The following is a 10,231-nucleotide window of genomic DNA, read 5'->3' on the forward strand; positions in this document are numbered from 1 at the left end:
GGATAAAAGCAAGTCGTTTATAGATACAAAATGGCATATGCATTCCTGGATGTTTAACTGATGATGGCATTATACAAATTTAATTAATACATTTAATTATAATATATGAAATATATCTAATTATTATAAGTATGTATCATACAGGTAGGATGATGAAAAGTTTTGCTGAAAGATGCAGATAACCTTTTTAAAGCTCACGTGGATTTGCATACTGTGATTAAGTTTACTTCTTGGATAGTTTGATCTTGGTATTTACGATCTACGTCTGTCACGTTTCTTTATAAACCACATCACACAATTCCCTGCAATATTTTTTGTAAATTACTATATCATATATTATTGTTGCTACGTTTATAAAGTCGCTCAATGAATTGACTGCATCATTTTCTGCCTATATTGATAGATCCGGATCATGGTTACATGAAGAAACTCGTCTCAGAAAAGTGTTTGTTACCGACGAATGGACCTACCTTATCCGTTTCGGTGATTTGACAAGCACATTCATGTAACATAACTTCACAAGCTTTTCCATAGCGATTTCTTTAAACCATGTCCCCTCTTTATTGCTATCGGAATCTCCGTTGCGGAAACGAGCTAGGTTTTACCTTATAATCAATTTGTCACGCTCAACCAGCAGGGCCATTTTTGTATTTCTTGGAAATGACGGCAGAACCAATCAGAGGTATTCTACTTCCATTTTATGTATCAAATACAGATACAATAGGACATTTCACTTATCTATTGCTAATTGAAAAATGCAAATCTAGAAATAGTATTCGGCGGGCGAGGGCCATTAATTTTATCAACCCACGGTCGAGGTGACTTTCCAATATCGCAACAAACGCATCAACGAGAGTTGACGAGTATACTCCCTTTGTACATTGTTGAAAGTAGTTAGGAATTGCAGATCATTGGCTATGATTTTAACATTTTTCTACAATTCATTTATCTCATACAGGCGTGTCCAACCATATAACAAACAAATGCTTCGCGGAAGGAGATACAATGTGCTGTCTGTTTATTTATTAATTTATTTATTGTGCGTGTGAAAGGAAATTATATTCGGCCCAATCCTGAACTCGGATATTTATCGTAAAAATAAACAACATTGATTTCCCCACGAGTTTCGAATGGTTTCGTTTTCGCCGATGACCGCTATATGTGGCACAGCACCTAAAAATATTACAATAAAATGTTGACGTGACGTGATTGAATTGTCGACGTGACGTCATTTATTGTTGCCAAAGCGTGTTACCCGTGATGCCCTATAGGGGTTAACAGCCTGCTGAGAACATGTTGATCATTATATCGGTAGCAGTTTGAAATAGTCATAATACTGATCAGGGCAGTATATAAAAAGCTAGTCGTATGAAATAGATTCATTTTTACAGTATAGCCTAATGTATGAACATTGATATCGATTCACAGAAATATTCTAAAACAGACTCGCTGTGAAATTATGGTTTTCAGCGTTTCTCCGATACATGTACATACATAGAGCTCCCATTGGTCGAACTGTATGTATACCTAAGTGTCAAATTTCTATATTCTCATTCCTACAAAAGACAGTCTACATTAGGTATTGGGTAGATTAAAGCCGTCGATACCATATAAAATCGATTGTAGCCTACAGGAAATCCACGGTGTAATATCCATGACAGACACCAGCCTCTTCACGTTACAAATGCTATCACAATTGACTCGCACTCAAATGCCAAATAACCTATATAAACCACTCGTATGCCTCAGTAGCTTTTCCATGCATTCCCGGAAACTTCGTCTATGTAACTCCCGGAAACAGTCCCAGTACTTAGCGACAAACCCACGGACAGTACAGAAACCCACGCGATAGTGACGTTATGAGAACTATGTATACCCTACTCGCTTTGTCCGTCCTCGTCACCGATACCGAAAGCAGGGGTAAGTGGTTGTCTGAAGTGTGGCAATGGATGGTGTCTTCTAGAGACATATTTAATTAATCGTTTATATACTACAGTATATGACGAATACTGATTTAAAACATTTAAAACTCAAGCAGCTGCTTCGCTCTTCTAGGATTTGTTTGAAAATCTAGCAAATCTCAATCGACTTTTTCAACAAATTTAAGAGTATGGGACTAATCTTGACCTAATTCGGAGATTCCTGATGTTTTATCCACCTTTTAAAAATCTGATAATCTTATGAACCTTTGGAATAATATATTGACCCGACCATTTTATAAATTTCATACTCTTCGATAATGGTTAGTTTAAAAGAATGGATACTACATTAATTCATTGTTTTGACAAACATTATTGATCGGCAGTATTACAGGGACTTGGCACCAATTCTCAACCTATATAAACTGGGTTGAGAATGTGTCAAATCCCTGTGTACATTGGTCTGCCAGTCAGAAAAAAGCCCAATACAGGGTCGGTCAAGAAATTATCAAACTGTCAGATACATTGTCAACGGTTAATATTGTAAAACAATAGGCTTGACTGTCATATATGAGGTTAAGAAAAACACCGATTTGCAATTATTATACATTGGTAGCATAAACATATAATTTATTGTAGGTAACTACCAGAGCCCCTCCATTTGTCAGAACCATTTGAGTGAAGCTTTCTGCAGGGACTTTGCCCAGGACGAATTTAATGGCAATATGTTAACTTTTTGCGAGGATAATCTTTATTCGATAACTTGTTGTGAAATGTGTAAAGGTTATACTGGAGATCCCTTTCCTTGAAATTTGACACACCGGCATACCGAACAAAGATCTACAGTGCCAGGAAAGGTTTGCTTCGGAACTCTTTTACGTCTTTTTCATCAATAGTGTTTAGCTGCAATAATGCGTCAACGATAGTGTTATTCAGTCATATAGATTGGAACTGAATTTCAGAACACAACGCCTTTTGTTCCAGAGGATGAACAAAGGGCAACAACTCTGGTAATTCTAGTGTGCAATTTTCTTCTCGGCAGATGGATTTGTACCAAAGTATGTAGATGTGATGAACAAGGAAGATGTGATCAGAATAAGAAATAACTGATGCTGAGTCTATACCAAGATTCTCTTAATCTGTTATGAAGATGGTGTGTACAATAAGGTTTGACAGAAAAAAACAACTAAAATTCTGGCACCTAGCACAAATGAAAATTATGAAATGAAGAATAACTCAACCATTGAATTGGTTTTTCCGTTATACTGTGTACAGCATTTTCAATGATTTTTTTTACCAATTATAAAGGATTTTCTCTGTAATATTAAACAAAACACAAAAGAATACATATAGACATGATTAATTGTATTTTAATTATTATGTTCATGACACAATTTACAATGACAACGAAAAAAATGAAATGACCATGCATTCAAAGTGAATCTGAATAGTTTTTAAAATCTTTTGTCAAAACTGGCAATTAAAACACTAGGTTTCAGTAAAAGATGAGAGATGTTTTGGGAGCAAAAACCATCACTTATATCACCATATTACTATGCCAAGTACGACCAGTTTCCAGGTAAAATTCATTCAAGGTTCAGTCTGAAGCACTCTTCGACCTTGACCTTGAACGAGACATCGACTTAGATCTGTTTCGACCATTTGCTGCGACAGGGCTTCCACTCTTTGACCGACTTCTGGACTTTGATGCTGGAGACCTACTCTTGCTCTTTGAGGGACTTCGAGACTTGGATCTGCTGTTGGAATGACTTCTCCTTCTGCTGCTTCGTTTTCTTTCGTTGCTGTATGACCTTGACCTCCTCCTCCTGTCCCTGCTGTGACTCCTGCTCCTGGATCGTGACCTTGACCTAGATCTCCTCCTCCGCCTGTCCCTGGATCCACTCCTTGACCTGAGACAGACAATATATCATTAGGTTATGACCAATATAGGCTCCGAGATATTTTCCGACAAATAATTTCTTTTTGTATCAGTGCCAAGAATTTTACTGTATGTTGTTACCACATTAACGAATTTTACTGCAGTAGTACCTCCTTTATATCCATTTCAAACTGCTTACTATTTACATATATGTATGCAGAACGATATCCCTTTTTCTGCTATGCAATACAGCCTTGTAAAATTGTGAATTTATGGTGTGAATTTAAAATAAATCAAAGGGCCAAAGGCCCTGAGAAACGTCAGGGTCTGAGGTCATAAAATAAGAAATTTAAAATTGAATTTATAGTCAGACAGCTACATTTGTATCAGATGAAATGTCTTATCTGGTTATTCCTATTATACAGTGTATATATATTCAACAAAACATGTATGATTAACAAATTTATCTGCTGAAAACTTTCCAATAGCCGAGTATAGTTCTTTCTCTGACCTAATTATTTAATGTTTGTGGAAGATTATTGATATACTTCTGAATCAGTAAAGCTGCTTGTAAACTTTGAAAACAAATTACTGAAGGACAAATCGGTTTATTACCAGTTACATGTACTGTACAACCAGAGATATAATCCAAGATGTACACACCTTAAGTTTTTTTATCTATACCATAAGATGTTAATTAGGCCTAGCAAACACCTATTTTATTACCCCTAGTAACATCGAAAATTCAAATATTTCACCTCTGATATAAAACTACCGTCGCGCTGTCCGGCGAGACATATATAGGCCTACAGTTTTGACAAACAAGATGCTAGTACTGTGGTACATCAGTCACAGATCATAATCGTTAGATTCTTTTCAAATAAACAAATAATAATCTTATTTAACAAAATCCTCATGAAAAACGACATTGTAGTTTGTTACAACTTGCCTTCAATTCCTGTTGACATTTCTTGCGTATTCTAGCGACAGACAAATAAATATGAAACTGCGAACGGTCGCTGGTTTAGTTACGTTAGACATAACCGCCATTTTGGCTGATCATCACGTGATTAGTCACATGACAGCTGAAGTTATCCCTGTTTCGCTGCAGAATTATTTATAGATTTGTAAACATTTGACTACGTAAACACGGTTGGTTTTAGGCTTATATGAAATGTTCCTGCATATGATCTCAGGATGAACATATGAGTCTAAGACATGTGGACAGCTTCTCTGTGGACGCATGTAAATTTCCACGACGATCAAACTGATTTTTTTTACTTTCGTTTTCAAGGCAGGATTGAGACAGAACTATGTAATCCTACACCAACAAAATTGCATATACTGATGAGGAAAATGTTTATATTTATAGTCTAAAATAGTTTAGAACACCGAAAATTCATATTTCATTTTAAGTAATTGCAGTAAACACGGGAACCATCAGTTAAATCGTGTCAATAATTACTGTGTTAAAATAGGAACTATATGTGGCTGCGGATGAATATCATTTGTATTACAGAAAAGAGAAGTTGTTAGCCGGAAACAAAAGTGTGATTAACAACATTTACCCACGACTATAACGGCAGGTGCCAAAGGCATCCTGACATTAAAAATTGCCTATTTATAGGGAAATTATTATATGGCTATTTGCCGTTTATTTTTACAATTATGAAAGATTTCGTAAAAAGAATCTTACAGACCAAAGAATTAATATACAATTTGTTTGCATTTGAACAATAAATTCAATATGACATCCCCATGTGTGCCTACCATGTTCTTTACTTATATTATCAAGCCTGTCATAATTCTAATGTTTTATTAATTTAATTAACCAATATGTACGTATTACAAACCTTCGTCTCCTCCTTGGAGAGGGTGATCTGTACCTTCCTCCGCCTCCACCTCCTCCTCCTCCTCTGCCCCCTCGTCGGAAACCACCACTGTACCGGTCATCAGGACAATCCCTGGCCCAATGTCCCGAACGGTGACAGCGATAACACTCATCGTAACCCTGCAGAACAGACCATCATACTTTCATATTCAATATTGTAGAGTGCAGATTTGGAAAAACTATACAATCTGAAGTAAATAAATATTGCATCTGCCTTTACACAAAAATCAATCTAACCCAACACCAAAAGCACATCTAAATTTAAAAGAAATAAAAACGATATCTTACCTTGGAACTTACCCTGTTCATCATGGGTCGTCTGGAGTTTCCCTTTGCCTGTTCTACAATGATACTGGAACCCAAGATATCCCGTCCATTCTCATACTTAATAGCATCCTGGATAATTAGAGTCAGAGAGAGAGATCTAAACATCAATATGTTTTTGGTAATACTTTTAAAAGATTACCCTATATCTTTTTCCCATTAAAGCCACATGCATCCAAAGTTATATTTATATAATCAAACTACTACTTTAATACATACATTGTAGGATGAATTATTTAGAGCAAACATGATGAACAATCAAATTCCTGTTCAAATTTGTTTACAGCCACAAGACTTGTCACAACTTGTCAACAAACTTATCTCTACATTACCATTGACAAACCGCATGAGAAGACAGAAATGTTGACTACTTAGTAACATACTGTTGTAACACCCTGGAATGGACCAGACTGACGGAGTCAAGAGGTGCCGGGGTGGACATTTGATCAGTCGGACATGGATGGCATTAGTCGGCCAGACTGACTGGAGGAGACAAGATATAACTTGGCATACTGGTCAGCTGGTGACCCGAGGATTTGTGACTGAACTGACTGCCTGATAGTCTGACCGGCTCCGACTTGGGCGGACACTGGTTTGGAACATGGTATTTGGACTAAGGCTATCTGACTATGTGCGGTGGCACTCGGGCAATAGGGCTTTGCTTTGGCGCACTCTGTACTGGTGGTCAGGCTAGGCTAGGCATGGCAGGGGTCGCTCTCTTGCTAGCATTTTACCCTAAATTATGCATTAATTTAACATTTATAATGTATATTAATATAAGGTGTGTTGCCTGCACTTACACATTTAATGATTTAAAAATGATTAAACAAAATTTTCTCAGAAGTTATAGTACTATATATCATCTTCATATTAAAAGTCTTTGCATTCGATTACAATGTCTTCCCATTTATATTTTTCTCAATATTGCTTTATTACATGCAAGCAACCACTCTGAATATGAAGATGTAGTTTGACTTTTTACATAAATGCATTGATGCACAGATCTTGTTTATATATATCAATATAAAATTGATATCAATTTTGATAATAATTATATTAAGGTGTTGAAACAGTAAAGTTTTTTATAAGAACAATTGAACTTACCTCAGCATCCCTTTTATCATCGAAATCAACAAAGGCATAAGCTGAAATTAAAATGACAAAACATAAAACAATTCAGTGAGAATTTTGGCCGTTATACAGCTGAAAGAATCGAGGGTAAATTTGTCTTCAAATGAAGAAAAATCATATCTTTTCAATAAATTTTTTAAGAAAATATAATAGTTTGCCAATTTCAATAGTCCATTGTGAATTTTATGTAGAAATAACACTGATTTGATTTACAGGTATGCTAACTGAAGTTACTGAACAATTCTTGTTCATGTTTGGACATTTTACAAAACAAGAAATGCACCAATTCCCTCAAATCAATATAGATACAGTAACAGACATACGGTAATTAACAAGAATTGATTCTTAAATTAAATTATATTTTGTGGAGTTTGGACAACACATGGATTATATATATAATTCAGATTTCTTGAACCATCTTCAATAAGCAAATGGTACGTTCTACTGATGTTAATTTATTTTCCTTTATATGTACGATAGAAGTACTTGGCTAGCTAAAGGCCTCTGGCATCTTTTTTTTTTAATGCCAACTGACCTTTGGCATTCAAAATCTTTTTGACTATGTGCAAGTTTCACCCTGATTTCAGGATGGAAAGAAAGATACAATATCTGTATTCATAACTTTACACTTGATGACAAGTTAATGGCATGTATTTACAGTTCCCATTTAAACAGTTCGATCACAAATTCACACTGAACAAGAAAAATTTGCCAAAAAACACTTTGCTGCATAACTTCACCACTTAATTGACCTACTTCAAACAATACATGGCAGCATTGGTTGTTAAAATTTGGAACATATGTACCAAGTATAACAAATTTAAAGTACAAAGAAAATAGCATTGTTTTGTCTGTTCTTGAAATTCCATTATTGTATATACCGACCACTCACCTGCACCATATTCAATCTGATTTTCAACCAGATTTAATTAGTCTTGAGGTGAATATTTTATTGTGATTTTGTGTCTTCGAAAGTTACTTATGTGGATTTTATGATGGATTCATGAAAAAAATAGGTAATAACATGACAATGTTGAACATTTATAGATGTTACATAATTTATATTAGTTGTTAAATATGTAAGAATAAGATCACAATTCAAAGTTTGACAGCCTGTGTCATGGGAATAAAACATGGGAAGCTATAGTATATAATAAACTAGAGGTTACAAGACGCCTATCATCATGATTGGGAGTAGTATATCCTTACCCATCTCAGCACCTGCAAAAAATTAAAATATCAAAATTAAAATTTCATTAAAGTAAAGCAAACAAATGTAACATTAAAGTAAACTATAAATGCTAGTAACACACTGATGTCGCAGTCTAAATACGAATTAATCGATATAAGCCGAATCGACACGTGTTTGCAATTTTTTTAATATATTTAAAATCTGAACAAATTTAGGTGGTCCTTGAACGAAAGGTTTCAACACTGAAAATCATTTCTAATGTGAATTACTTCTGATGAGACTATATTAACACTGACAATTATATGAATACAGGCGGAACTTGCTGCGAACAGTGTACGCATATTATAGTCTCACCTTCAACAAGCTCAGTACTAAAAATAGCTTGGCGAGCTCGGCTTATCGACCGAAACTGTTTCCATTTCCACATCAAAAGTATAGTCATATACACTTACCATATTTCACCTCACATCTTGCCATACGACCATAGGCTTCGAAGACATCTTCTAGGTCCCGAACTGTTGTCCTTTTATTCAATCGTCCTACAAAGAGCTGGCCTTCAGCTCGACGCGACATCGTTCCTCTCTTTCTTGCGGGTGGTATGTATATTTATAACAAACCAAAGAAACGAACCCAAAACATTAAAATGAGATACTTCTTTTTATATTGTTGCAATGTATATTATGCATTTGGACTCATTTGATCTCTTGGATTTTATAATGATTTAAACTGTGGCAATATCATGGAATGAATATCACAAAATGTAATCAATAATGTCCGGTTGTATAATGTTTTTCGTTAGGATCATTCTGTGTTTTGCATCTACCTTGATATGTAAAGCCCGGATGAACAGTAGGCGCATTCGATAATTCACTCATTGGGTGCGTTCAATGACAAAAACTACAGTTTTATTCTGTAATTTTCAAGATTGAAACAGCGTCTTTTTGTATAGTCTTTTTTTTATTTTATTTAATGGAGTTAATGGTATACTCCAAAATACTATATCGAATGGCTTATACGCAAAAGCTCCTCATGCGAATAAGGTATTTCACATGGGCATCCATCTCTGGATTTTTAGAGAAAATAAAAAATGATGGACTTAATTGAAACTTTTTCTGAAAAACAAGTTATGTTACAAGCAATGCATCTGAATTGTTATTTGATCGAAAGGCTGTCTTAGAAAAGTGTATAGTCATCAGGATTTAAAAATAAATATATGAACTAAGCAGTCAAGAGGAGTGTCATTAATAGGATTGTACCGAATGTTCAACTAGTCTCTAAAACTGCTAATTTTTTAAATATTACACGTACACTATGAAAGGCCGTTCATGTCAAAAACGAGATACATTTAACGCGTTAGCATTTAAACGCGTTAAAGCTTATGGCGCGGGAAGGATGTCATAATTAAATATTTTTGCCTAGGCAAAAATAAAATATTGCCTAGGCAAAAATATTTCTGCCTAGGCAAAAATCGAATATTGCTTAGGCAAAAATATTTCAGCCTAGGCAATATTCGATTTATGCTTAGGCGAAATTATTTCTGCCTAGGCAAAAATCGAATTTTGCCTAGGCAGAAATCGAATTTAGACAGAAATATTTTTGCCTAGGCAAAAATCGATTTCTGCCTAAGCAAAAATAATTTTGCCTAGGCAAAAATATTTAATTATGACATCCTTCCCGCGCCATAAAAGCTTAACGCGTTAAATGTTTACATTTAACGCGTTAAATGTTGTTATCATTTAACGTGTTAAAGACAGTTTTATCACGTTCATAATCATTTTAACGCGTTAAACTTTATCAGATTAACCAATCAGTTGCACCCTTGCATATCAGCATTCGGGTGAAAGTTCTTCGAAGACCGCGGCTCAATAAATAGTCTCGTTTATCGATTAAAAGTT

General features: G+C 35.0%; 1 protein-coding gene and 1 long non-coding RNA gene across 3 annotated transcripts; one reads left to right on the plus strand and one right to left on the minus strand.

Annotated features, from left to right (window-relative positions):
- Nucleotides 1-1,774: 1,774 nt before the first annotated feature.
- LOC117335738 lies at nt 1,775-3,443 on the plus strand. The gene is made up of 2 exons (XR_004534484.1): nt 1,775-1,920; nt 2,559-3,443. It is a non-coding gene; the product is annotated as an uncharacterized LOC117335738 (long non-coding RNA).
- On the minus strand, nt 3,268-8,955 carry LOC117335737 (probable splicing factor, arginine/serine-rich 6). 2 transcript variants are annotated; one of them, XM_033895914.1, is made up of 6 exons: nt 8,789-8,955; nt 8,354-8,365; nt 7,118-7,158; nt 5,990-6,085; nt 5,652-5,809; nt 3,268-3,829 (listed from the first exon to the last, which is right to left on the minus strand). In XM_033895914.1, exons 1-6 carry the CDS (start codon nt 8,907-8,909, stop codon nt 3,517-3,519), a joined length of 741 nt encoding a protein of 246 aa, XP_033751805.1. In that variant the 5' UTR covers nt 8,910-8,955; the 3' UTR covers nt 3,268-3,516. The 2 variants fall into 2 exon arrangements, with proteins under 2 accessions (XP_033751805.1, XP_033751804.1); XM_033895913.1 differs by having other exon boundaries at nt 5,978-6,085.
- Between the last annotated feature and the right edge of the window lie 1,276 nt (nt 8,956-10,231).

This window comes from Pecten maximus, chromosome 10 (assembly GCF_902652985.1).
Source record: "Pecten maximus chromosome 10, xPecMax1.1, whole genome shotgun sequence".
Classification (NCBI taxonomy): Eukaryota; Metazoa; Mollusca; class Bivalvia; order Pectinida; family Pectinidae; genus Pecten; species Pecten maximus.